We start from the raw sequence: 26,877 nt of genomic DNA, 5'->3' as shown, positions 1-26,877 counted from the left end.
AAGGACAGGGATTGGACCAGCTCCAGGTGGCGAAGGAGTACTTGCAATACGTCAAATACTTCAGCTTTTTGAAGGAAAACATGTAGACGAAGTCTGCAGATCTAGCAAGCCTACCACTGCAAGAGTATCAAGTCCTGAACAAGCAGCGCCTGGATTCAAACCAGCTGGAGATAAATCGTACACTGATTTCGTTACGATCAATAGAGCGTCTACCACCGGAGAACATGTCTTTTCGCCCTCGACATATAACATTTTGTGCATGGTAGTTGTGCAGAATCAGCGGTATGTTTCGTTGCCTCATCACTGCAGTATTAATATTGTACAGTTGTCTACAGATCAAGTGGCGTCACTGCTGTGTTTGTTCACAGTGTGCAGCGTACCACAGCCTGTGGTCCACAGGGAATATACTACGCAATAGTATTTTCGAAAATACTGGCGCGGTTTACTACTAATACTACTGTGCAATTACCAACAAGTTTACTTTACAGAATAATCGCTCTTATATTCCCATCAATGGTGTTCAACCACTCCACATTTCCAAAAGATGTCGACTCCACGCCCGCACCAGCGCCTGGGCGACGCTGCCTGGAGCAAGATGCCCAAAGTGGTCCGTGCCTCTGCTCAACGTCTTCCTCTCTATCCGTCTAACACCAATACACACTCTTCCCCCTCAGAACGGCGAACTCTTCGCGCTCACGTACGGGTCGCTCGTCACGCAGCTCATCAAGGACTTCGAGGACCTTAAAGTCGTCAACCAGCAGCTCGACAAAATGTAGCGGCCACCGCGACAGAAACATACGGAATCCCGGCGACGTAACTTTACGGACTATTTGTGTCGCAGGGGGTACAATATCGGCGTGCGGCTTGTGGATGAGTTCCTGGCCAAGTCGGGCGTGAGCAGCTGCCAGGACTTCAAAGACACGGCCGAGGTGGTGGCCAAGGTGGCCTTCAAGATGTTCCTAGGTATCAACGTGGAGGTCTCGCAGTGGAACGCAGAGGGAAATTCCTGCAGCCTCCTGATCTACGACAACCCGCTCACGGGTAGGCTCTGAGCTGCTTTTGAAGAACTTTTTCTCATGTTTTGAGTATTTTTTTTGTGATTGCAGAGTTTGTAGAGCTGCCTCCGAGTGCTTATGGGGTGCTGTGGTACTCGAACGTGCTATGTGGTGTGCTGCGAGGTGCGCTGGAGATGGTGCAGATGCGCGTGGAGGTGCAGTTCGTCAAGGACGTGCTGCAGGGAGACGAGGTGTCGGAGATCAGGTAGGTAGCTGCAGTTGTTGGAGCTCTTTTTTGGTGGTGGTGTTTGGTTGATGGATGGTTTGTGTGAGCAGATTGGAGCTGAAGGGTATGATTGAAGAGGCCATGGGGGACGAGTACAAGGAGGACTAGGCGACTGGTGATGCACGCTGTTGCGCTTGTATGAAAATCGGTTTTCGCTCATAGGACGATCAGTAACACACTTCTTGCACTCAAGCTTTTTGTGCCCGCTCGAATAAACAATATCTAAAAAAAAAAGCGGGCTCAGAACAAAATAGCCTCACTACAATCATTTCCAATCAGGCGATGACTCCACCGAAAGGGACGGTTCCGATCGATGCTTCTGTGAGAGAAGCGTCGACAAGCGCAAATGAACCGGCAGCTTCTCCCAAAACACAGCGTAGATCGAACTCATTACCGCATCACCTTGAGAAGAGGTGGAACGAAATTCAAGTCGGTCGCCAAGGCTCGTACTCCGTCGAACGACTCGAGAGTCTGAATCACTATTGCAAAAGTACATCACGAACTCGGGTAATCTGCGTGTGTGTACTCACACCTCTTCCTGGATTGACTGCTGCTTTGCTATTGGAATGCTTGCCACTACAGCCTCCATCGGAAGGGTGGGCTGCCAACTGGGTGTTCTGGATTCGCTTTAGTTTGATGGTATTCACTGTGACTTTTGTAGGAATCCATGCTTTAGTACAGTTTGTTCCAAACTTTGGTTTTACGGTTGGAAAAAGGCTAGTGGTGGCGCTTGGGACTACGGTTGGGTATGTGGGAACCTGTTTGCTGGTTGCGTCAATGGATATGATGGGGTTTCCAATACCATTTGTATGGCAAGTTGGCGGCGGGCTGGTGGGGGTCTACGTCCCGATGATGTTGTTGCTGCTGTTTGGCGCGGCACCTTTTGCCCAGAATTCGCCTTTTCGCCCTCACCTTGGGAGATACGTACGCTTGCTTGTCTCCTATGTAAGCCTCGGAGGAGTATTTCCGCTGTACAAACTACTCTATGAATCAATACCCAAAACTTATCAAGGGGGTGCTCTTATCGCACTACCATTGTGGAAATTTGCGGCAAAACATTTCATGATGCGAGCTTCACGAGAACTGGAGGAATTTATACCAGTAATTGTCGCTTTAACTGTAGACTTTTTCAGCGCGCTTTTCGTGGCCGTCTGCATCTCTTCTTCGGGCTCACCTTTTCTTTCCCTGTTGTTTATCGCAGTAGATGTTGGCCAAGTACTGTTGGAGTTTCGTGAAGTACGTGACAATTCCAAGACGGTACTAGAACTTCTGGGAAATAGGCAAGAATCCATGGACCCAACCCAACAAAAGCCGAATTCCGACCTACTCGAGAGAATGATAGCGGTGGCAAGAAATCCAACTGCATTTGACGTGAAATCTCTAAAGCGCACGCGGCTTTGGGCATGTCTGCCACAACCATTGACACCTGAGCAAGCAAACCAACTAACAGTGTTGGAGGCATCGCTGATGTACGCCCCAAAAGGTTCCATAACCAAAAGACGAACCAGTCAATCCCAGCATACTAGCCACCGCTTTCTTCGAATAAGGAGCTTGAAAAACACGTCCGTCGTTCCAGCTTCTGCCAACCGCGGACGGTCTCAAGGTTCAATCAATCTCTCCGAACAAGGCAGAAAGTCGAGAGAATTGGTCGTGCAGGGTCTTCAACTCTTATTTCATTGCGAGTATCTAGCTTTAGTCGAGTACGTCGAGTGTGTTATCCCGCTGGTCTTTGCCACGTACAAAATGGCCCTGAAGCACCTCCCGAATGTCGTCTACTATCCTGGTGGCGCAGGCAACTGGGGCATCTCCGCGCTCACAAACATCTTCATTTTTGCCACTCTGGAAATCGGTTCGCTACTCCTTCTCAGCTACTTCTTGCAGCGGAAATTCGCCTTCTCCCCATTGTACCAACTCGCCTACGTGCTCGAAACCCAAATTTACTTTGTGCAGTCGGCGCTGTTTCTCGAAATCGTGGGCTTGCTGCAATACGAGTTGCTGCATCTAGGTACGAGGTGTCACCTTTACCATTCCTTCACAACTCATAACAATATTACCCATTATGCCCTGCAGGTGCTGACTTCACTTTCCACTTTGAATGGTTGCATTCCAAGTAAAACAAATGTAGCCATTTCAACAAATTGCACAAAAATGCTACTCCCGAGTACAAAGCATTTTTTGCGACGATAATGGAGGGCATGGCTGCGCAGATGGAGCGCGATCTGCGCTCCAAGTACAGCCACCTCATGGTGCAATGGTACGAAGCTGTGGACTGGACGGAGCCGCTCATCGTAGGGCTGCTGGCCTTCCACGTGGTGCTCTTCGTGGCGCTTTTCCTGACGCGCAAGCGGCTGTACACGCAGTTCGCCCTCTTCGTCCTGATCATCATGATGGTCGTGAGCACCGAGGCGATCAACAAGTGGGCGAGAATCAATTGGCGCAGCTTCGCGACGCAGAGATACTTCGACGAGCAAGGAGTCTTCATGGGCATCTTCTACGCGGGGCCGCTGCTGGCCGCGGGCTTCTTCCAGCTGCTGCTGAGCATGAAGAACATGGTGGACATGGTGGTGGTCGTCAAGAGGGCCGAGTTCCGACAGCAGCTCAAAGCCAAGAAGGACAAGTAGATAGAGAGAGGTGCAAAACAAAACTACTTTGAGCCACTTACTACAACTTAACAGACTGCGCCGTGGCGAGCAGCAGCCCTCGAGCTTGGCTTCTTTACTTAATCCAGCTCCTGCACGGGGTACTCCTTCATCCACAGCTCGTGGATGAACTCGTACAGCTCGTTGGAGACCGACACTTTGTACGGCGTCGGGTTCAGCGACCGCACCACGTCCTCCCGGATCAGCTCGAACTGCTCCGCCACGTACTGGCGCCGCTCCTCCAGAGTGGGCAGCTCGCCCACGAGCCCGCCGTTAGGACCATCCCAGTAGAGACCGTGCAGCGGGATGACTTGAGACGGCGTCACGTACGCGCGTCGCAGCTCGTCGAACGCGTTCCGACACAGCATCTTCTTGCCGACCTCGGGCGCCTTTTCGCTGCAGCCGGTCATCAGGTCCAGCAGCGGCTTGCCGTTCGTGCCGATGAGACGGAAGGCCTCCTTGCGTCCTGGGATCGTCACCTTGCTCACATCCTGCGACAGCTTGATGCGCGGTTCGCCGTTGATCTCCACGAGCTTGTACACCATACCGAGCGCCGGCTGGGCCTGGCACGTCACCAGGTGCGTGCCGATGCCATACGAGTTGATCTCGTGGCGCTGCTCGTTGAGTGAGTTCAGGACAGGCTCATTAATATCGTTACTGGCGGTGATGTTCAGCTCCTTGAAGTAGTCGATGCCGTAGCACTCGCCGGCAGCGACGAGCGCTTCCCGGCATCGCTTCGACAGGTACGACAGATCACCGCTGTCGAGACGGATGCCGACCGGGCGGTGGCCCAGCTCGTGCAGCGCCAACGCGACGCAAACGAAGTTCGGCACTCCAGACTGCAATAGAACGATAACATGTCAGCACAAAGCAGCCTCACAAGATAGTATCCGCTGCATCATTAAGACAGCACGCACCGAGAGCGTGTCGTAAGTATCAACCAGAGCCAGGAAGGCGTCAGGGAACGCGATAGCATACGCAATGAAGGCCGCAAGCTCACCCTGCAACAAAACCCCAGCATCCATCACAAAGTGTCAGCTTCACCTCGGATAACCTCTTAAATCTGCAACCATCGCTTACATCGTTGGTCTGCGTGTGTCCGAGCTCGTTGCGGTACTTGAGCACCACGTCGAGGAAGTTCTTCCCGTCCAGGGACGTGACCTTTACGTCCTCCAGCGTCGTGTGCGCCTGCACGAAGGCGTGTGCGTGCGTGCCCATGATCGGGATCTTGTGCAACTTGCCGGCCAGCACGTTGCTCGTGCCGGCGAATCCGGCCATGTACGAGTACCTCGAGGCGCTGAGACCTCCGTCCGGGCCCTGTGCGCGACGCAGCCCGAACTCCAGTAGCTTCTTGTCGGGCCCCGCCGCCTTCTTGAACCGCGTGGCATTCGTGGTGATCAAACTGGCAAAGTTGAGCAGGTTCAGCAGCGGAGTCTCCAGCAGTTGGCCCACGGCCAAGCTGCCTTCTATGCGCACCAACGGGATGCGCGGGAACACGATGGATCCCTCCTAACCGTACAGTAAAGAGCAAGTATTAGACCACCACTCTTCATTTGGCATGGTTACAATTTCATTCCACACCTTGACGGCGTAGACCTTGACGCTGGAGCAGTCGAGCGTCGAGAGCCAGGCGAAGAAGCCGTCCTCGGCGTGGGGCAGCACCTCGCGCAGGTACGCGATGTCGCTGGGCGTGAACTTGAACGTGTTGACCATGGCCAGCGCCTCCTCGAGTCCGGCAAAGACCGTGTACTCGCCGTGGAAGGGGTTCTTCCGGAAGAAGAGGTCGAAGACGGCGTGGTCGTTGTGGCGGCCCACCTTCCAGTAGGCGTAGACCATGGTGATCTGGTACAGGTCTGTGAGCATGGGACCCACCAGCGAGTTGGTGGGCTCGAGCACGTTGCCGTTCATCATCTTGGCCGTGTGGTGGAGGGGGAAGAGGGCAGTTGTGCGCTTGTCCGCCAAACGCAGATTGAGAGAGACCACGTACATCCTGGAAAAAGAACCCACACACCGACTGTGAGAATGGATGTTATGCGGACAGCAGGATAACAGACGGTGGGTTAGAGTAAAGTTGAGAGAGTTAATACCTGTGTATAGTGATATTGTGCGCATGTCACATATGAATTCGACCCCGCCCTGGTTTCTATGCGGCAAGTCACGGATTGCTGGACCTCATTGCAATGCCATTCACGCGGCCGGTGATGGCCAAGACTTCGTGCTGCAAAGCTGTAGTCAAATAGCATGGACCGACAAGATTACAGGGATCATGAGGTCGATGATGATGAACCACCTCAGCTGGGGTACATTGTAGATGACGCTGTGTGACCTCGATTTGTTGACGTGGCATGCAAGTGCAAGGCGTGGTGGCTACTATTAATAATCGTCCCTGCTGTGCTTGACAGCTTTGGGCGCGATTAAAGCCGATCTCCTAGTCCTCGTACTCGTTCTCAGACTCAACTCGGCAGCGCGACTTTCGTGCTGAGTGTGCGAGACATGGTGTTCAGTTCATCAGGAACGACAATGGGCCCTCGGCCACCGAGTTGGTGGGGGTCATCACATTCGTGTGCGCGGTCGATTACGACCATTATGCATCACGCTGACCAACACGCAAAGCAGAGCGGCTCATCCGGCTTTGCCAAATACTTGGCACTTGCCAGCTCCGACCGATACGCTTGGCCGCGGCTGGTGTTTTGTATCTGTTATTGCTCCTTTACGTCACTGTTGTAGTACATGGTGCCCCATTGGACGCCTTCCAAAACCCAAGAGATCACCCGACACAAGTTACTGGTACATGAATAAGTTGAACATTTATTCGAGCGAATATTCGCAGTGGAAAAGTGAGATCTGTATCGCACTTAAATGAATATACCAACTACACCGATTACACAATAATAGGAACTCTACAGATCTGAAGACGACACCATGGATGGCGGACGAGGAGCTGGTGGTGGCCGCGGCAAGGGCAAGAAGGGCAAGGCAGCCAAGAAGAAGAAGGCGGCTGCCGCTCAAGCTACTGCCACAGCCGCTAGCCATAAGAAGATGGCGAGCGTGCACCACGGGGGAAAGAAAGTAGGCGCCAACCACGTCAACGTCCAAGTGGTGACCGTCCCGCACGCTGCACACAATGGCGCGGGCGAGGCGAAGGTCTCCACGGAGCAGACGATGACCAAGTCCAAGCGCAAAAGACTCAAGAAGCAGGCGGCGGGGGCGATCAATACGTTGCTGAAGAAGCAGGTGACTGCAGACACCACGCAACAGGCAAAGAAGTCGCCACCTGCTGCTGTAAATGCCAGTGCCGCATCTCCCAAGACGGCGGTACTGACGCCTCCTGATGCTGCAGTTGCTACTGCAAAGCCCCATGTAGTGTCGTTGACTGGCGGGAAGAAAAGGAAACGACATGCAACGCCGAAAGTTGCTGGCTCTGCGGCGGAGAATGACGCGGCGCTGGTTGCTACGACGCTGGCGACGTCGACCGATGGAAAGAAGTCACCGTCGGTGGTGAAGACGAAGAAGACTGTGATGGTGGTGGGCCATTTAGCAGTGCTGACGTCTGGAGCGACAAAGACTGTGGCGACAGTGGCGAGTCCGAAGCGTAAAATTGCACAGGTATGTCTTGCTAGTATATTTTTTTGGAGCGATGAGGTTACTCATTTATAAATCTTTGTTATGGTGGGAACATTGTAAAAAAAAACAGATACAGACAGCGGCTAGTGCTGCATCACCGAAGAATGAAACAGCGACAACCCCCCGTAAGGTAGTGAAGAAGATAAAGGCAAAACCAGGAGCTACTGCTATCAAGCATTCTGTCGCTGCAATCCCCACTGCTACGGCACCGAGGGGGGTATCTGGAGCAAGCGGTGAAGAGCGACAAACAAAAGCAGAGCTGAAGAAGCCTACTACTGTGGTAAGTCTCTCCAACTTATCATCTGCTTCACCGAAAACTACCAAATTGGGGGCAGTAACCCTGAATCCGGAAGCTGTGCAGGTGAGTTTCTCTCAGGACAAGAAAATATGCGGGGAGGTGGCTAACTGTTCTCAACGGTTGATACTGTGTTTCCGACTGCAATAGGTGAAAGCATCCGCAAAGGTGCAGCAGACACCCCTAGCTAGCAATCCACTACTTCAAGGAAAAAGCAAGACATGCGCATCGTCGGCGAAGAGTCAAGGTGTGACGACACCGAAAATTTTAACGAAGAAGAGAAAAACGACTACACCGACAACTGCTGAGCCCGAAAGAAGCGCTAACAATGGCAAGCCAGTATCTCCAAGTTTGAAGCCAAGCGAGACACCAGCCGAAACAGCTGAAGCTGGTACAAGTGCCATTGATAAGATGAAATCGCCCCCAATACCACAAGCAACGATTGCGAATACTGCTGCAGCTGCGAAGCCACTCGCTTCCGTGTTGACCGAGGCTTCGTCAAGTGTTCAACCGAAAACCCCAGCCACGGTTTCCACAAAACTCGTGCCACCACCAGTGGCAAAAGAAAAGGTGTCTCGTCCCGGAAGTGACCTTAAGCGCCTGCGTTCTGCCGAGCCTGCATCGGCAAACTCCATCTCAGACCCGCAGCAGCCTCCCGCAAAACGACACGCTGTTTCAAGTCAAGTCGCTGTAACTCAATTCGCTTCCAGTCAAGCATCGAGCCCAAGCAAAGCCCCCGTAGATCGTGCAACACGTGTTGCTGATCGGCCACAACCAGTGGAGGCTACAGCCAGGGTCACGGATAAACGGTTGCCTGCAAAATCTGCTGCGATGGTTGTAGCACCGTCAAAGTCCGCACCCGGAACTCAATCTACTGCGCAGTCTTCTGTGGCTGAGAATCAACTTACTTCTGCGGCACAGTCGGTGGGGACAACGGCTATTAAGCATACTGCTGAGACTAAGTCCTGTTCCGCGCAGACTCAAAATGCTACGGTTGAAGTGGCGCAATCTACGACCAAGACACTCAAAGCTACAGTTAATGCTGAAGTATCCCCATCCCCGCCGAAAGTTCAAGAAGTTGACCATCCTTCGACTGACAGCACCGGAGAGACTACGAAGGTGGGCATTATCATGGACAGCCACGTGTACGTCCAAAAAATGATGAAAGGTGAATCGGCGACAAGTACCCTCAGTAATAGGCGGGATACGTGGCATGTGGCACGTCGCCACACTCAATCGACGGAGTCGGTGGTAGCTCTGCCAACACGTCCTCAAAATGCTTGGGGTGCGTCATTTGGTATGGTGCCTCAGGCTCGCAACTCATCTTTTCCACCACGAACGCTCGCGACTACGCCGCTGAGTTCCTGGTTCCTGTCTAAAGGCTGCGCAAATTTTGTGAAGCAAGTACATTTCTCGGATGACGACGACAATAGCAGCAGTGATGACGATGGCGTTTCGATTGGGCTAGCCTCTAATGCTGAAAAGGCTTCTCCCAAGAGGAGATTATCAATCGTAAAGAAGAACCCCTTCCTGGAGTCGCTTACCACTCAGTCCAACTGGAGATCATGGTACGGGGATGTGGACATGCACAACCTGCTGGATCCTCCGCTGGCACACGTTCCAGAGAAGCTGCGCTCTCACGAAGTGACTCCGCTCGTGCTTCCAGAGGCGGACCTTATAAGCAGCGTGCCGTCCAAGAAGGCTGGCGAGCTGGAAATGCTAGAGGCTGATATCAGGTACGCCTGTTGCTACGGATACTCTCATCGCGTGTTCAATTATCAATAATTAATTGTCAATGGTATGCTTTGTACAGGCGAGAGAAGCAACGAGGCTCTGCTTTCAGCGAGCAGCTACTAATGATGCTGCAAGGCAAGACCGTGTCGGGCATGCTGCTCGAAGAGGAGTACCAACCGCTACTACAGTAAATCATTGAGCTTAATAAACGGTTGAGCATGTGAATTACTCCTACCAGCTTGGCAACTCTGGGAATTCCAACTGCGACGTAGCTGTTACGATTCAAACGGGCCGTCGCTGTGCGTTGACATCAATTGCATCGATTTGCAATTATCCATCCAATACATCTTCCTTGAAAATACCGTTCCTGTAGACGACGGCCCCTAAGGAGTGTGCGGAGCGCAATCCCAACCAGCGGCCGTAAGGATTTCTGGCCAGGTCGATCGCCAGCTCACGAAAAGCACGCTGGGCTCGAGATTGCCGACCCTTTCGGTGTGGATATTCGGTTGAACCGGGAAGAAGAGCTGCCAGAAGGCGCGTTCCCACACGGTACGGCCATGCAGGTGCCAGAAGTCGTTCCAGTGCATGAGGTAAACGACGAACGGGTACTCTTCACACCTGGAATTGAAGGGCACCGCAAGGCTGCGAAGCACAAAGCGCCACGGGTTCTTGGCATCCATCCCCCCGTTTTCGAGCGGATCATGCTGTCCACCTGGTCCAGCACCAACTAGTCTCACCCCACGCCAACCGCCCCCTCGCCGTCCGAGTCATCTCTACTCTCGTCATCCTCACTGTCGAGGTCGAAGATCAGACATAAGTCCATCATAGGCCCCGACATCATCAACCTCGACCGCCACCTCACGTTATCCTGCTCGTTGGACTGTGAACTCTTCGTCGTCCGAGTCCAACGCAGTCACGTCTTCCAGCAGAGACGATGGAGACTACAGTAGGCTCTTCCTCATCGTTGGATTCCATCGCACCGCATCCAGCAGCGAGTAGACCCGCAGCGCTGAGCACTTGAGCTCCCAACCAGTTCCTCCTCGTCGTCGTCATCGTCCGAGACAATCGTCCAGCAGACCAAATAACGGCGCCTCATTCCGATGCTCAGCAGCAAAGCTCGCACTCGCTCATAGATAGATCCAGCAAGCTGAAATTTCAACTTGGCAATTTTGAAAAAAAAAAAAATTTCAAATCAGTCTGTTCGTACTTACTGCTACTGAAACGGTACGACCGTCGTGGTTCGCGAGGCGCGCGCGGAGAGAGCGAAGAGCGAAGAGCAAAAGCGGCATAGGCAGCGCGCCGTCTCGAGCGTCTGGAGCTTCCCCGTGGTCTCCGCCAGCAGTGATCGGCAGCTTCCCGTGTTCGTATTGAGCAGGGGGTTCTCGTGGTGCAAGTGCGGTCTCTGTCTGAGCGGTACAAGCGCCGCTACTGCGCGTCAAAGTCCAGTAGGGGACACGAATCCGCGTTCGCCATCTCATAAGGACGAATAGCTGGTTTTATCGACCTCTACAGCTGCGTGAACAACTGCAGGAGGAAGCGTGGGGTGTCTACCGTCCAGAAGCTGCTTCTCCGGGTCTCTAAAAGCTCTAGAAGCTTCAGAAGGGGAGGTACAAGGCGCGTGCACACACGTTAGGGACAGTTCCGGCTTATTCTAGGACGGAAGGGATTTCAATTTGGAACATGGAGGAAAGCGACGTGTACGTGAGGGAAGAGGGCGATCGCCCCATGGAGCACTCGCCCCGCGGACGCTACATCCGCTTCGACATCCGACTAGGTACGGGCGCGTACAAGTCGGTGTACAAGGCGTACGATACGGACCAGGGCATCGACGTGGCGTGGAACGCCATCGATATTGGCCTTTTGCCCAGCACGGAGAAAACCCGCATCATCCAGGAGGTGCAGCTGCTGCAGAAGCTCGAGCACAAGAACATCATCAACTTCTACGGCAGTTGGTTCTCCAAGGAGAAGAACCAGGTGGTGTTCATCACGGAGATCATGACGTCTGGCACGCTCAAGTCTTATATCAAACGCGTGCAGTTCATCAAGTGGAAGATCATCAAGAGGTGGTGCATCCAGATCCTGGAGGGGCTCCACTACCTTCACAGTCAGAACCCGCCGGTGATTCATCGAGATTTGAAGTGTGACAACATCTTTGTGAACGGCAACACGGGCGACCTTCGTATTGGAGACCTTGGGCTCTCGACGCAGCTGGCGGTAGACAAGCGGTCGAAGGCGCAAAGTGTGCTGGGAACGCCCGAATTCATGGCGCCCGAGCTGTATGACGAGAGCTACGATGAAAAAGTGGATATCTACGCGTTTGGAATGTGCGTCCTGGAGATGGTGACCAAGGAGGTGCCGTACTCGGAATGCATTAATCCGGCGCAGATCTACAAAAAAGTTACGGCGGGGATTCGCCCGAAGGGACTACAGCGTGTGGTGAGCCAAGCTGCGCGTGATTTCATTGAGCTGTGCTTGTCGCGCGGAAATGGGTTGGTGGATGTGACCGCGCAGTATTTGCTGGATCACCCGTTCTTGAAGGCGCAAGACGATGATAATGACATGGTTGAGTGCTTGGATGAAGATGAACTCGCGCGTGAGAGCAAAGAAGAACAGCAGCGGTTGGACAAGGTTGCTGAGGAGTCGTTTGCGGTGGAGTTTAACATGGAGAGTGGGTCAAAGGATGGGGCAGCTCTCGCGGTTAGTGAGCGGCGCAAGCAATTCCCTTCACTTTCGCTAGAGCCAGAGGAAATGTCAGCAGCGTCGTCGCAAACCGGCAGCGTGTCAGCCCCAGGGAGTGCTGGAAGTACGTCAGCTGGTTCTCCGAATGCACAAGCGGAGGAAAAGACCGCTGGCACGCATCAATTGATTCAGGTGCCTCCAGTTGGACCACCGCGAGACAGTATTACTCAGCCTCCATCTCCATCAACAGAGTCGGCTCCAGCGTCAACAGCACCCGTTCCCACACCTGCGCCGATACGAACGACCACGCCTCCTCCAGAAGAGGCTCCTAAGTTGGTGAACTCGCCTTCTCAACCTGTAATCAGTGAAATGGTTAGTGCTGATGAGCCGCTATCGTCGGGTAAGAAGAACGCTGATTCACATGTAGACCAGTTCCTCGCAACACTGCCGGGCACGGAGAGTGCTATTCAAAATACGCGGATAAACATTATGGGCGGCAGAGGCCAACGACTGGATTTGGAAAATGACACTACACCAGAGTACGCTGAAAGTCCCGTGGATTCGCCGGTAGCGAATGGTAAAGCGGGACCGGAACACTCGCAGTCCTTTACAGGAGATGTTTCGGTAATGGCAACGGGTGCAACAAAGGCCGAACCGCCAAACTCTGCTCCTGGACTTTTGACGCCGTCGCAAGCTCCTGAGGCCCAAGTGCCGTCAATGCAACTCCCTGAACGTGATGTGGAGCCCCAGACCAACCTCGTGCGTCGTGCTAGCATTCATGTGCCGTCGGACGCAGCTGCGGCAGTGGCTGCTGCTGCAGCAGCAGAAAATGTTGTCCCTGTAAACAGCCAACCTTCTCCTCCGCCTCCATCTCAGCAGGCACCTCATCAACCGGCAGCGACTAGTAGTGCCACTGCACGGAAGCGCGTAAAGCGACATGAGATTAAGGCTGCGAAAGACCCGGACAATGAGCACAGCATTCTACTGAATCTCCGCATCATGATCGACGGCAAATCAAAGGAAATCAAATTTCCTTTTAACTTGTTCGCTGATAGCACGCACGAGGTGGCGTGCGAATTGGCCGTGGACGTGGGAATTCTGGAGCCAGACCTTGAAGACATTGCCGATTCCATCCGTTTCCTTGTCACGGAGGGTAAGATCAACAACCTTTCGGACGTGCAGGAAGATGTATGGGAAGAAGCGCCCGAGCCGCATTCGTTCTCGACGAAGCCGTTTCCTAACGTGTCCAAGATGTCATTCGTGCACATGCCGCCTGCGACGTACCAGCAGCAGCAGCAGCCGTATATGATGGGTACACCTGGGTTGGATCGCGCACAAAGTGCCCCAAGTTCAGGAGTGCCGCCTTCCGTGCTTCAGAGTATGCTAGGCTCCAGTGGGACCGCAGGAGCTGCTACTGGGCCGCCTGGCGTGCCGATGACAGCTAAGGAATTGGTAATGCCGGGAGAGTCGCTAAACACCGCAGGTATAAGTGACCCATCGGCTACGATGATGGTGCTGGACGGTGGCATTCCGCCACTTAGTAGCAGTAGTAGTACGAACACGTTACCGACGTACCCTGGCACGGAAGTGGGTCGATCACCGCCTCGCCCTGGTCTGCCCCATACTGCGAGCGAGTCGACGCTCACCAAGGAGGCTCTGCTGAATATCTTGGAGATGCGAGCACGTGGCGTATCACTCGGCTCGATCACGGACCCTTCCTACATCCAACAAATTCACAGTCTGGAAGACCGCTTGAAGATCGCCCGGACTTCATTTGATGAACGAGAATCCTCTCTGGAGGCCGCTATCCGTAGCGAGGAGGAAAAACACCAGCGTGAAATCGAGCGTTTCCGAAAGAAAATGGAGGAGTTTGACAAGCAGCGTGCTGCCATCGCTCGACAGCAGAACGGCGACAGTGCTGTTTTGAGTGACGCGAATGGCTCGTCCGGTGCTTTGGATGAGAGTCTTCGCCTTCTTGCTCAAGGTGAATCGTTGGTGAGCGGAAACGCTCAGAATCCGTCTGCAATGCTTGTGGAGTTTGACAACGATGTGGGTCTCCCAGTTGATGGGTCTGACGAAGAGCTTTCTCCCGTACCTTCGATAGCAGCGCCTGTATCCGTGCCAACCAGTGCAGCATTGCCAACACATGTCAGCGGGGAAACTGCAGCACTGTCGGTGCCGGTAGACGAGCTGATTCCCGAAAGCTATTTACAATCAGCAGCACCACCTACAAAAGGAACTGACACGACGACAATGGCAGCAACAGCACCGACCACGGCATCAACAGGTCAACCGCCTGCTGGGCTGTCGTAGTAGAGAACCTAGCAACTGGGTGCTGGCTGGTGCATCGTCTGCGTTGTGTTGTCAAATTCGACTCAGCCGTGAAGAGGTCATCATGAGGGCAATGGCGCAAGGCAGAAGCTCGCCACGACCCGGAACGAAGGGTATTAGCGGGGGTAGCGAGATCAAGGGGATGGCGGAACGTGAGTCTTGTTATTTTGATGGGGAGAAGAGCTTTGGTGGATGTGAAAAATATGAATTGGCAGCCCGAGTCGGACGTTTTCGCAAAACGTTTTCCTGTCCTCGCCTCGGCAAGAGAGGCACCTCAGTTGATCGCAACCAATACATAGAAGATTGACTCGTTTTTTGCTGGATGGAGTTAGAGGCGACAGTTTCCTAGCACCCTGTTGCTGACCTATATTTTTAGTGGGGGAGTGCCAGCTGCAAGCTGAACGAAGCTAACAATGCAAACTGCGTGGGTGTGGCTCGTGGTGCTTGTAGCTTCATGTTTCGTGGAGGTAGTAGGAGCCACTTCGATCAAGGTACGAAGTGTTACCAGCTCCCAGTCTGGTGTTGCTAAGTTTGCAAGTTTTGAATTCGCCAGGCCACGTATGGAATCTACGGTGCGATTCAGTCGCTAGACGCGCCAACAACCGCGAAGATGCTGCTGCAGCAATGCTATGCGGGGTTTGCACTCAACGGTTGCAAGGACTTGAACACGAGTGCTGGGTTTCACAAGGATCACTCCTTCGAGACTCAGTTCACAGACCCGAACGTGATGAGTCGGCAATACTGCTTGCAATGCTGCACCAAGCCTGTACCTATTGCTACGGGAGCTGACGAAACCTGGAATCTATCGTGTCCTCTAAACGACCTGCAGCGGCTCAGTGTAAGCAAAGGACGGCGAACATATCGTTTTGCGCGACGTAATACGCTGGACGACGAAACTATCATCGAGTGCCCCATGCCCTCACGAAATTTGTCGGCTTACTTGAGCGGATACGATCTCGAGCTTGTAGTTGTAGAACGCTCTTCAAACTTTGGCGCTGAGTATTGGCGCAGTGTTGTCGAGTGCTCGGTAACTATTACTGAGAGCGAAGACCCACCGGCTACTTTCAGGGAGGTGCTTCATCTTCGTTCAATTCCGACTTCGCGAGAGCGACCTACGGCCTGGGTTGTGCCAACAGTGTTGGGGTGTCTCGCTATAGCAGGTATCATGACTGTACCGATCTATAAAGGCAAGTTGAGAGGACAGAGATGTGTACACTGCGGCTCATGGATGGTTCTGGTAAATGGCATGTGCGGTATCTGCATCATTATCAGCTGCAGCCTGCACCCACCACCGCCCAAAATCTACGTCACCAACGGCAAACCATTCACTCACAGCGTTACACAGCAGTCAGACGAATCACATTCTGGTGGAAAGGCAATCTTGATGCCATGGCAAAAAAAATTGGATTCAGCTCAGGCAAAGCTCACCAAACAAACAGCTTCAACTACAACAACACTTGCGTGACGACTGTGTCTTACATGCGTCCTTGTCTCGCCTTTGTCGTCGGTGTAGCGTCAATCTGGTCAAGCCCCGGCAACAGTTCCTCTATCTTCTTTCGGTACTCGAAGTCTTGCGCGAGTGGGTTACGCTCAAGGTAGAGCGTGCGCAGCGCAGCCAGCGAGACCAAGTGCTCAACATCTGCAAAGTGAGCTACCTGGTTGTCGTTGAGCCACAGATCTTCTAACTGCGAAAGCGGCGCCAAGCCCGACGGGATGTTCGCGATGCGGTTTCCAGCGAGATCAATGGTAGTTAGGTTCGTCTAAAGTAAAAACAGCAAATATACAACATAAGCAATCGCACCCATCCTCACCCAACCTAAAATATGCCGTACCAAGTGCTCGACGTTCTCGATCTTTTCAATACCGTTGTGACTCAGGTACAGCTCTTCCAGCTCGAAATTGTTCGCAAAGCCCGTTATCGTCACCACGCGGTTGCTCTGTACACTGATGATTTTCAACTTGGAGAGTTTGTCCAGTCCCTGAATGGCCGTGATCTTGTTTTTCCCCAGCCACAGCTGCTCGAGCTGCGTGAGTCCGTCCAGCCCTTCAATGGTGCGCAGCCTGTTCGCCCCCAGATCCAATTTCTTCAACTTACTGAGGTTGTCGATGCCCGTGACTTTCTTGAGCTTGTTATTGGCCACGTAGAGCTCCTCCAACTTGGTCAAATGGCTCAAGTCCGGGATCACGCGGATCTCGTTGAAGGACAAGTCGAGTACTTTGAGGTTCACGAGCTTCTCGACGCCCTCCAGCGCCTGGATCTGGTTGTCGTACAGCTCCAAGTGCTCGAGATGCACTAGCGATGCCACGCTCGCCATGGACGAGAGCAGATTCGAGCGCACGTGCAGCCGCTGCAGCCCCGCGAGCGCCTCGAGTCCGTCCAGCTCCGTGACCTTCACTCCTGCTGTCCCCACATAGTAGAGCTCCTCATCGTCGAACGAGGCATAGTCCACGCAACTGGAGAGCGTCACCACGGGGCGCGTCTCTTCCTCGTCTTGTTGGATCGCTGCCTGCTGCGCGCGGACGTCCATGGCCGCCTGCAGCGCATCCGTGTTCACGTGCTTGGACTCCATCGCAGCCCTAATTTCGGAAGGTCCTTAATGTCACTTTCAACCAATTGCGTGCCGCGTAGGCTATTTGTCGGGAAGCCAATTTGTAACAGGCGCAGCGATGGAGGGAATGCTCAACTACTTCGTGCCCGAGGACGGGGACTCGTCCGACCACCTGAATGTGGTGCCGCTGCCGCGCGTGGAGCAGTTGCGGCTCCAGCACGTGAAGAAAGTGCGTCCCCTTTGGAGGATGCGATAACCAGCTCTGTGCTCATCGATTGCTCTTGTTTGTGATAGAGCTTCCCGTTGCCAGGGGACTTTCACTTCCGCTTCAAGACGGCGTTCGAGGGAACATACGGTGCGGTCCGGGGGTCGGAGAAACTGGCAGTTGAAGAGCATTGGAGACTAAAACGGGTCTGGTGCTTTGTAGTGTGGCTGGACGTGGTGAACGACGCCGACTCGGTGCCGGACTTCAATGGACTCGTGATCTGCAAGATCTCCAGAGTGCAGCGAGAGAGCTCCACGCGCCCGGCGGAGCGCACAGAGGCCCAGAAGGCCCAAGTGGAGGCGCCCGACCTCATCGAGACCTCGGAGCCCCCGCCGTCTCCCGGTACGTCAACAGTTGGTTGTATATGATGTTACTGAGGTTTACTGATGTTTGCTGTCTCCTCGATTGAAACAGCTAAGAGGGAGGAGGCACAAGCTGCGCCAAAGCCCTTCAACAATGACCTGGTTGGTCTGGTGAGTGCAGCTAAAGATTTACTCCAAGAGTTTTAAAACTTACACTTGTGTATTTTGTGTGTATAGTTGTCGGATCCCGTACCCTCGCCAACTCCGCAAGCTCCGCCGGCCCCCTCTCCGGTTCCGCCGGTAATGTGTATTAGTGTATGGAACTCAGTGGTAAATGTCTGACTGTTGTTTATTTGCTTTTTTTCATTTCGAAGCAGCTTAGCCCTGTTCCTCAGGCAGCACGCGACCCGTTCGATGTCTTTGCTGGTAACAACACGGCTCCGATGCGTCCTACGCCAATTTCAGCCAACATGGGTGCAAGCAACGGACCTCGGGGCTTGTCGCCGACCACAACGGGAAACCACGGTGGAGCGTACGGCGCGCAGGGAGGCTTCAACCCCATGGGTTCTGGCGGTCCTTCCCCGATGGCTCCTCGGGGTCCTAGCGGCATGAACATCAGTCAGATGCACATGGGCATGGGCCAGCCGCAGGGCGGCATGCAGCAGCAACAGCAGCAGCAACAACAGCAGCAGCAAAATAGCTTCCAGGGTCTTCAGTGGCAGGGCATGGGCCAACAGCAACGGAACCCCAATACGAGGCAGTGGTAAATCACACGGTACGAACACCGAGAGCAATATGCTGAAAGCGAAGATGATATCTCTTCGCAGCGAAAGCCTTTGAATACACAAATATATTGACAAATCTTACAACCATACTTGCTCCATACGAATTTGCTCTAATACTGTATATCCGTTTTGCTCCGTTTCTGGATCCACACACGCCGCTCTACCCGATCTTCTCTGTATCTGTGCAAGGTATCTTGAAGAGCTCGAACAGTCTCCTCCCACCTGGTCAATCGCGTCGCTCTGCTCGCCGCCATCATGTCCGTCGAGCCGTCTCGCTACGGCCCGGACTTCCACTGCGTCACCGTGTCGCGAGATGTGTTCGAGGTCCGCTCGCACTACGTGAACCTGCGTCCTGTCGGTGGGGGCTCCTATGGAATCGTCTGCTCTGCGGAAGACACGGTACCAACTCCGAATTAATGAATAACCACTCGCTATCACTGCAACCCGAGGCTTTGGATCTCATTTGCAATGTTGAAATGACGTGTTTCCTGCAGCTACGCGGGCGCAAAGTGGCCATTAAGAAGATCACCGACGTGTTCGACGACCTCACGGACGCCAAACGGATCCTGCGCGAGATGAAGCTGCTCCGACACCTCGGGGTGCATGAAAACATCATCAACGTAGGGTGGAGTAGATTCGTTAGTGCAGATTTTGTTCAAAGGTCTAACGCCTTGCTGGTGCAGATTCTGGACGTGGTTCTCATCCCACCAAATGTCATGGACTTCCACGACATCTACATCGTCACGGACCTCATGGAGAGCGACTTGGAACGAATCATCAGCTCGTCGCAACCTCTTTCGGACGCGCACTTTCAGTACTTTTTGTACCAGATCTTACGCGGCATGAAGTTTGTGCACTCGGGCAATGTGCTGCATCGAGATCTCAAGCCGTCGAACTTGCTGGTGAACTCGAACTGCGACTTGTCCATTTGTGATTTTGGACTGGCGCGTGGGGTGGAGACAGCTCATAATGAGGATCTGACGGAGTATGTGGTCACACGCTGGTACAGAGCGCCTGAACTGCTGACGGATTGTCAGAACTACAACGACGCAGTGGATGTGTGGGCCGTCGGATGTATTTTTGCCGAGATGCTGCGCCGCCGACCGTTCTTCACAGGACGAGACCCATCCGACCAGCTGCACATGATTATCCGCGTGCTAGGCTCGCCTACCGAGGAAGAAATGAGCTTTGTGCCGCATGAAGCTGCCAAGCGAGCCATCCTTCAACATGGCTTCTACCCGAAGGTGCGTCGGCATCTGACATTTTATAGCAACTGCCTTGAAGCGTGCGCTGGTTGATTAAATGTGTTCTTGTGTGCATGCTAGCGTCCGTTGATCGAGTTCTTCCCAGACGCGAACCCTCTGGCCGTGGACTTGCTCTCTCAGATGCTCAAATTCAATCCGGCCGAGCGCATTTCCGTCATACAAGCGCTGGCACATCCGTACTTGGCGCAGCTTCAGAACCCCGTACGAAACTTGCCTGCATTGTACTTCGCGAGGGAGCTTTGGTTCCAACTAGAACTGACTGTTCAATGTTACGCCTGACCCTAGGCCGATGAACCCGTGTGTGCCGAGCCCTTCAACTTCGACTTCGAGCGCGAGTCGCTGGACTTGGGTGTGGAAATGCCCAAGGAGGAGCTGCAGCGGTTGGTCTTCCAGGAGTGCATGTCGATCCACCAGTTAGAAGCGCATCATATGCAGTGAGAGCGGCCAGGTCGACAAGCCCCTGGGTCCGGCCGAAAGAAGGCTATTGGCGGCACGGATCTCCAGCTCCATTGCGCTTAGCAAGAACCCCCACAATGTAGTTCCGACTCTCGTTGATTTCGCGTCTCCCAGTCTCTTCCCCAAGTCCACATTCACATATTCATGAAGGCCGACGGCCAAAGCTCCCCTTCCATCGAGACGAGTGAATGGTCCTTCATCGTCAGAATCGCGTCCTTGGTATTGAGGCGGGCGTCAACTCAGATTGTGAACCATTAGCCAGCCAGCAAGTTGCTTGGATGCACAGGACCCTCCGTCTCGTATGCTGTAGCGCTGCGCTGGACGCCCGTACTCGCTCCATTGGGCGGTGAGCGGGCTTTACAGGCTGAATATCCAGGGAAATGTTTTGGCGCTTGCACATCTTCGACGGAGAGGTTCTGCCAGATCTTCGCCTTCAATGACCGCATGCCGTTGACCTTGAAACGAAATGGGCGGTCGTCGCGAAAACAGGGCTCATGTGCTGCGAACACGGCGGCCGTCCATTGCAACGTGTTGCTAGAAGAGCACGGCGAGCACGCCATTCCCGCCATCATTTCTCCCCAGTGCCGCTGCCATAGCCGAGGAGCTCGGGAAGCTCGACTTTTTTGCTTGGCTGTGTAGGTTCTTTGTGGCTACACTACTCTCATATTTTACAGGATTGCAGGGTAAAATGTGAGAGTAGTATCTTCGCCCGGTAGCTATTTACAGCCACCACGATACAGCCTTCAGGACGAATGCTTCCTCACCGTACTTGCCACCACCGTCGCCTTTCGATGTGCCGAGTCGATACACCGAAAGCTTTGCTCAATCGACCACCTCATGCTCGATGAACTTGACATCACGTCGGACTTGTCGGCCGCGATTTGCATGAGTACGATCACCGAGGAACGATATCTTCCCGAGCACGGACATGCAAGACAGCCAAGCAGAGGAAGCGAGCGAGGACACGGATGGATAGACACTTTTGGCATTCGCCTATATGTACACTTTGGCTTAATGTGGACTGGGGTGATGAACTGTTGATCTGCTTGCTTGAGGCTCGAGGAGCTGCCCGCGTCGCCTGGCCGCCGAGCGGTCTTCCTAACTTACTTAACTCGAGCCCGACGACGTCGCGTACATGGAGTTGGCGTGCGACCTGCACAGCCCTTTCTTCTTGACGTGCTTGGTGCAGTCGACCACGCGGCACTTGCGTTTGCCACCATGGGCCGTACACAGGTCCTGCCGCACGACGCCCTTCTGGCAGCCCTTGACGCTACAGCGTCGGCCGCCTCCGTGGCGGATGCACAGCCCCATGCTGCGCTGGATGTTGGAGCACCCGGCAGCGCGGCAGATCCGACCGCCGCCGTGGGCCACGCACAGCCCCTTGCTCTGCGCGCCGCGCGTGCAGCCCTTGCGTTGACACCGCCGCCCGCCGCCGTGGCTGATGCACAGGCCGCGCGTCACGGCGTTACTGGCGCACTGCGGAAAGGCGCAGAGCTTCTTCTCTCGCTTGGCCTCGTGTGACGTCGCGGCGTCCGACCGCGGCGAGTCCGAGATGTGCATGGAACGCCCGGCCTGCTCGAGCTGGAGCATGGTGTCGGCCGAGTCAGCCAGCGAGATCAGAGGATCGCGCCGCGAGCGATCCAGCCACTGCGTGAGATCGACGACTTCTGCCGGGCGCTTGAGGCCGCGCACTTCGTTGAGCATGCGCGCATCCATGGAGCTGCTGCGCTCCAAGCGGTTCCTGCGGAAGTCCTCAATCACGGGCGACGGCCCGCGGAGCGGTAGGCTGCCGGGCAGCGTGTCGATGTCACTGCTGCACGACTGCGTGCGGATGTACGGGAAGGGCTCGATGGCAGGCCGCCAGCTCTTGTCGGCGCTCAGGGATGGTGGCGCCTCGGGGGACGTCGAAGAGGTCGACCCGGGCGGGTTCGTGTCGGACGGACACGAGAGTGCGCGGATGTACTGGACGGGCTGGCACAGGTCCGCGATGGACATGGCGTGGTGCGTGTCCTGGTGCTGCCGCTTGAGCGGCGGGATGGGGGACGCGCAGCTCTCGGAGAAGCTGCCGGACCTCTGGATGAAGTTGCCGGCGCTCCCATAGGTCGGCAGGCTCGGGCGTCCCTCGCCGGGCTGCGCGTCATCCGAGAACGGGGACGGACCTGCCCATTTCTGCGGCGATAAGGGGGGCGTGCCGATGCTGGGCAGGCGGAAGGACGGCGAGCCGGCGCCGCTGCCCCGCGGGCTTTCGAAGTTGAAGACGCCGGCGTTGGGTGGTGACCCGATGCGCTCCGGACTGCGGGCGCTGATCTTGGGGATGTACCCGAGCGCTTGCTTGGCCATGAAGCGCGTTACTTGGTTGTGGTGGTTGAGCGGCGCCAGCGCGTTGGGCAGGCCGCCGGACGACGAGGTGGAGGGCGGCGGCGAGTGGCTTTGCCGGAGGTCGTCGAGCGTCGGCAGCGTCGGCGTGGGGCAGCAGACGTCGGGCTTGGCGTCTATGGGCGGCTCGTGGTCGGGTTCCCATTGGCGCCAGCAGCTCTGGCCGTTGTTGCTCACGTTCTCGCTCATGTGGTCTGCGAGACCCATTTCCTGGAGTGGCGCTTCTTGTCGACGGTCAATTGAGCAATGGAGAGATCCTGCAAGAGGGCGCCTGGAAGAAACCGCAGAGCCCAGGCGCGCGACCAAAATATGGAAGGAGACTGGACCCACTTACGTGTGCGGGCTCATCTGCGGCGGGCGGGGATAGCTGAGACGACTGGGCATTTGTGTAGACGGGGCCAGAGGTCTTGCCTGCACTGCAAGCCAGGTCAAGGCGGGCAAGCAGCGGGTAGCTGCAGCAGCAGACAAGTCCAGCGTCGAGAAGTATTGTCGCGGCGGCGCTTTGGCAGGCCTGTCGATTCTCGATGGCGGGTGGCTGCCAACGACTGCTGATTTCCCTGGCGGCCGTTTTCGGTGAAGTGGTGGTCGTCCACTGATGTGTGGAGCTCGAATTGCAACGTGTGCGATGAACACACTGTGCAAGGTAGACTGCAATACAGCCTGTCGTGCAAGACAAGGTTTTCGTCGGCGCTTGTCGACGACTCCGAAGTTCCAGGAACGCGAACCGCTGCCGGGCCACTTCAACGCCGAAGATATTTTCGGTTTGGGCACTTCGCTGAAGATTTGCATCGCTATCGGCTGGCGTCAGGCAATCAACGCTACCGACACCACCGCCGCTTCCATCGCCAGCAGTTGCAGACGGCGGCTTGCCAGCAGTGCTGCGTGGGCATTTTGCAACAGCAGAAGCTGCAATTCCCTGATGCTGCTGTGTACCACCAAGAATCACCTCGCCAATCGACGTGCCACCAAGAATCACCTCGCCAGTCGACGGAACCCACGCTGTCGACAGTACAACTCAGCAGCGGAGTACGCAACCGCATTGAAGACACTGCGGTAGCAACAGCAGTGTGAGGATGACAATATAACAAATGCAATGGAGACTGCAAGTCAGGGTGCTGCTTGGTAGAGAGTGTCGGGCAAAGATTCATCGCAGAATCCAGCGGCGGCAGCGGCTCCGACCAGTGCTGCTGCTTCAGGATTGCCTGCATGGTCTCCGTTGTCATGGGAGAAAGGCCCCGTCAGCGTGCAGTGTCGATATCGGCTTGACGATGCGCGGTGGCGATGCCTTGCAATCGAGCAATGCAACAATCGGGTTCGGCGTTGAAGTTGCCGCGAACTTCAACGCCAAAGTGAGAGCTGCGAAACCGCTCTGGAGCCAACCTGTTTGGAAGTACATGTACTTGCTTCACGCTGTACTTGGCTCTACCGATTCGCAGAACAGAGTTGGCGGACTGACCTTGCTGGCCGCGTGTCTGTCTCGGGCCGAGACTCTCGGCCGTGCAGCAAGATGCAATTTTAAATACAAACAAGTTGGTGGTGATAGCTCTGTCAAATCATGACACAGTATTGCGTAAGCTAAACGGCCGTTTGGTTCATTCAAGGCCTTTGAGATTTGTCCACTGAACGCGCAGTATTTTCATCTATTATCAACCATTGGCTAAAATATGACTAAGTACGAAGTCCATAGAAACATATTTGAAGCTGTTTGGCGGGAAACGGTGACGATGGCGGGAACGAACGGTTGGTGAGGATGCGATGGCCAACAATTGGATTAAGATGCCACCAAGTCCGCATTTCTAAAACACCGCAACGGTCAACATCTACACGAACAAGAGAAAGCAAACCGTCGTCGGTCAAGTTCAAGAAGGTCGTTCCGTTGCTGCTCTACTGGTATTCATGACAATGCGATCCGAAAGTGGCTAGCGATAGCAATTCAGGGGTTGCCCCTGGCCATGGTACGACCAGGACGAAAGCCATTCTTCCTGGAAGTGGCGGAGCATCATGTCAACGACTGGGTAGTCGGCCGCTCTATCGTCATCAGCAGAGCACAAGACGTCACCTTACTCGGGTGTGGTAGAATCGTTGATGACAGATGGCATCGGCGATTCATGGAAATCTGCCCAGGCGCGTCTACTCAAGCGTAACTACGTTGTCTCTGCAGAACTACTCACTCTGTCCAATACGCTAGCCAAGTTTGTCATTGAGCTAGGTCTTGACGACTCGCGGGTATATGTAGCGGGGCTACACATTCGGTTCACCTCCTACCTTAGTGAAACATGCACTAAGGAATACATTCAGGTGACCACTCCACAGGGTGGGCCACATTCATAGCAAAAGGCATATGACTGGTAGAAAGTAACACCTTTCTACCAATGAGAGTCATTCAATAGATAGGGGTTCTGCCAGCCATCCAATGGCAGAACCTCTCATTAGAAATATCAGTTTTAGGAGGAAACCCCATTTACAATCAATACAGTTCTCATTTACCACCAAAGCTTTCGTTTGGTTCATTTATCTAGGTTTCAGTATACTTGCGGATACAAGTATACTAAACTTAAGTAAATTACTCCTACGCTTCCTCATACACGTGCGCACACGTGTAAGCTTAAGTAGTGGGTCTAAGCAGACCCATTACAGTATATAGCAGGTCCGGAAATTGAAGTCATCCCATGTTGAAGTGGCTCATATTTGAACCTACTGACGTCATTTTGGCGCGAAACTTGCACGAGCATGAGCGTAATTCTCCTCTGGGTTCGGTCTGCGCTCGCTGATTGAATACACTCGCTAACGTCCTGCCAATCAGCGTTGAACTGGAAACGGGTGGGGTAATAATAAAGGCACCCTTGCAGCTCTATGGATTTTATATATACTTTGGTATCGAAAATATTATGTTGCTCTAATAGTGCACTAGCGATCAATGCTCACCTGTATGGATGGCGCCGCCGGTACGTGGTTTGGCGTGCTTCCGAGTGGACGCTGCAACATCCCATTCTCCTTTTCACCTCCTACGACAGCCATGGGGCGCCAGCGCCACCAGTACTCTCACGACATGCGCGTACTTTGCGTACAGAAGCACCTTCACGAACATGGCTACAAAACAATCACCAAGATTCTTGAAGTGCCGCGTGGAAGTGTCCGTAACATTGTCAAGAACTACAAGCAGCACGGCCTCGCCATGGTGCAACCTCGCTCGGGCCGCAGGAGGCTTACGGATGCACGCCAAAACCAGCCGATTTTACGTGCCGTTGAGTCGAACCGCTTTGTTAGTGAAGTTAGTTTGGCAGCCGAGGTGGAAGCAGCTATCGGAAGGAAGGTCTCGAAGTGAGCAAACCGCACGCAGATCCACGCGGCTGAGTTCAACGGGTGCTCTGTCAGGAAGAAACCGTGCCCGTTCAAGAAGCACCGCCGTGCCCGCCTAGTTTATGCGAAGAAGTACTCTGCTATTTCTGCTGAGCATTGGGGCGACGCACTTTTTACCGATGAAGCCAAGGTGGAGCTCCATGGGACGGCTTGCCGTGTATCGGTCTGGCGCAGGTCCCATGAATCCTTCTCCACTGAGTGTGTACTGCCGGCGGCCGTCAATCTGTCATTGTGTAGGGATTCATTTGTGGGAGCGATAGCGGTACGCTGCAAATTTACTCGGATACGGTGACAGGGGGAGTACTGTCGTCACATTCTCCGTTCTGAGATTCCAATTTCGAGGCAACTAAATGAGCTACTGGCAGCTCCTTCTTTTCTTTAGGACAACGCTTCTGCCCACCGTGCCAAGCTGCCGAAGAAATGCATCAAGAAGTTGAACTTAAAGGACTTCGGTCATCCAGCTCAGAGCCCATACTTCAACCCCATCGAGAACGTCTGGGCAGATATGAAACGCGAGCTGAATCAATCTCCGGCAACCTCCCTCGAAAACCTGAAGCTCAAGCCCAAACGTATCTATGCGAGCCTGGATGCTGATTACACCTGGAAGTGCGTGGGCTCCATGCCGAAGCGCCATGACGTAGTGAACAAGGAGCTAGGTGGCCATAATAAATACTAGTTTTATACTTGATTTTTGTATGACAAGCAAACAGATTTTTGCCACTTCAATATGGGTGCCTTCAATTTCCGGACTCGCTGTACAACATAGCCGAGGCAGCTTTCCGGAGGGAGCTGAATAATTATGAAATGTTTGTAGTCCGTGAATCCAGTAGCGTGTGGACCAATGAACCCTCCGCTAATGCCCAGCTGTCCATCGTGGCATGTGAAAGCTCCGCGGGCTATGTTGTGCTACTAACATTTATAGTGCGGGGGGAAACG

General features: G+C 54.2%; 9 protein-coding genes across 10 annotated transcripts; 6 read left to right on the top strand and 3 right to left on the bottom strand.

The window, feature by feature from the left end:
- Positions 1 to 544: 544 nt before the first annotated feature.
- Positions 545 to 1,389, top strand: KRP23_3691 (Trafficking protein particle complex subunit 3; the record flags this gene model as incomplete). Its single annotated transcript, XM_067888575.1, has 5 exons — positions 545 to 607; positions 675 to 772; positions 842 to 1,041; positions 1,107 to 1,260; positions 1,332 to 1,389. 5 exons carry the CDS (start codon positions 545 to 547, stop codon positions 1,387 to 1,389), a joined length of 573 nt encoding a protein of 190 aa, XP_067747805.1.
- A 2,078-nt stretch (positions 1,390 to 3,467) lies between these two features.
- KRP23_3690 (Transmembrane protein 18) lies at positions 3,468 to 3,902 on the top strand (the record flags this gene model as incomplete). The annotated part of the gene is made up of 1 exon (XM_067888574.1): positions 3,468 to 3,902. The coding sequence occupies one exon, from the start codon at positions 3,468 to 3,470 to the stop codon at positions 3,900 to 3,902; it is 435 nt and encodes a 144-aa protein (XP_067747804.1).
- Positions 3,903 to 4,000: 98 nt separating this feature from the next.
- On the bottom strand, positions 4,001 to 5,909 carry KRP23_3689 (Nicotinate phosphoribosyltransferase; the record flags this gene model as incomplete). The annotated part of the gene is made up of 4 exons (XM_067888573.1): positions 4,001 to 4,759; positions 4,838 to 4,921; positions 5,001 to 5,429; positions 5,502 to 5,909. 4 exons carry the CDS (start codon positions 5,907 to 5,909, stop codon positions 4,001 to 4,003), a joined length of 1,680 nt encoding a protein of 559 aa, XP_067747803.1.
- Positions 5,910 to 6,842: 933 nt separating this feature from the next.
- On the top strand, positions 6,843 to 9,764 carry KRP23_3688 (uncharacterized protein; the record flags this gene model as incomplete). The annotated part of the gene is made up of 5 exons (XM_067888572.1): positions 6,843 to 7,526; positions 7,615 to 7,905; positions 7,990 to 8,178; positions 9,151 to 9,575; positions 9,653 to 9,764. 5 exons carry the CDS (start codon positions 6,843 to 6,845, stop codon positions 9,762 to 9,764), a joined length of 1,701 nt encoding a protein of 566 aa, XP_067747802.1.
- A 1,489-nt stretch (positions 9,765 to 11,253) lies between these two features.
- KRP23_3687 (putative serine/threonine-protein kinase WNK2) lies at positions 11,254 to 14,565 on the top strand (the record flags this gene model as incomplete). The annotated part of the gene is made up of 1 exon (XM_067888571.1): positions 11,254 to 14,565. One exon carries the CDS (start codon positions 11,254 to 11,256, stop codon positions 14,563 to 14,565), a length of 3,312 nt encoding a protein of 1,103 aa, XP_067747801.1.
- A 1,493-nt stretch (positions 14,566 to 16,058) lies between these two features.
- On the bottom strand, positions 16,059 to 17,153 carry KRP23_3686 (Protein phosphatase 1 regulatory subunit 7; the record flags this gene model as incomplete). The annotated part of the gene is made up of 2 exons (XM_067888569.1): positions 16,059 to 16,343; positions 16,416 to 17,153. 2 exons carry the CDS (start codon positions 17,151 to 17,153, stop codon positions 16,059 to 16,061), a joined length of 1,023 nt encoding a protein of 340 aa, XP_067747800.1.
- Positions 17,154 to 17,250: 97 nt separating this feature from the next.
- On the top strand, positions 17,251 to 18,466 carry KRP23_3685 (uncharacterized protein; the record flags this gene model as incomplete). 2 transcript variants are annotated; one of them, XM_067888568.1, is made up of 6 exons in its annotated part: positions 17,251 to 17,361; positions 17,427 to 17,487; positions 17,560 to 17,739; positions 17,812 to 17,870; positions 17,937 to 17,999; positions 18,077 to 18,466. In XM_067888568.1, 6 exons carry the CDS (start codon positions 17,251 to 17,253, stop codon positions 18,464 to 18,466), a joined length of 864 nt encoding a protein of 287 aa, XP_067747799.1. The 2 variants fall into 2 exon arrangements, with proteins under 2 accessions (XP_067747799.1, XP_067747798.1); XM_067888567.1 differs by having other exon boundaries at positions 18,074 to 18,466.
- Positions 18,467 to 18,739: 273 nt separating this feature from the next.
- Positions 18,740 to 20,187, top strand: KRP23_3684 (Mitogen-activated protein kinase 3; the record flags this gene model as incomplete). The annotated part of the gene is made up of 5 exons (XM_067888566.1): positions 18,740 to 18,883; positions 18,979 to 19,104; positions 19,168 to 19,728; positions 19,810 to 19,950; positions 20,035 to 20,187. 5 exons carry the CDS (start codon positions 18,740 to 18,742, stop codon positions 20,185 to 20,187), a joined length of 1,125 nt encoding a protein of 374 aa, XP_067747797.1.
- A 272-nt stretch (positions 20,188 to 20,459) lies between these two features.
- KRP23_3683 (uncharacterized protein) lies at positions 20,460 to 22,788 on the bottom strand (the record flags this gene model as incomplete). The annotated part of the gene is made up of 2 exons (XM_067888565.1): positions 20,460 to 20,704; positions 21,675 to 22,788. The coding sequence occupies 2 exons, from the start codon at positions 22,786 to 22,788 to the stop codon at positions 20,460 to 20,462; spliced, it is 1,359 nt and encodes a 452-aa protein (XP_067747796.1).
- Between the last annotated feature and the right edge of the window lie 4,089 nt (positions 22,789 to 26,877).

This window comes from Phytophthora ramorum (genome assembly GCF_020800215.1).
Source record: "Phytophthora ramorum isolate Pr-102 chromosome Unknown Phyram_PR-102_s0003, whole genome shotgun sequence".
Classification (NCBI taxonomy): Eukaryota; Oomycota; class Peronosporomycetes; order Peronosporales; family Peronosporaceae; genus Phytophthora; species Phytophthora ramorum.
Note: the sequence above shows the minus strand (reverse complement) of the source record. Positions and strands in the feature narration are given on the sequence as shown.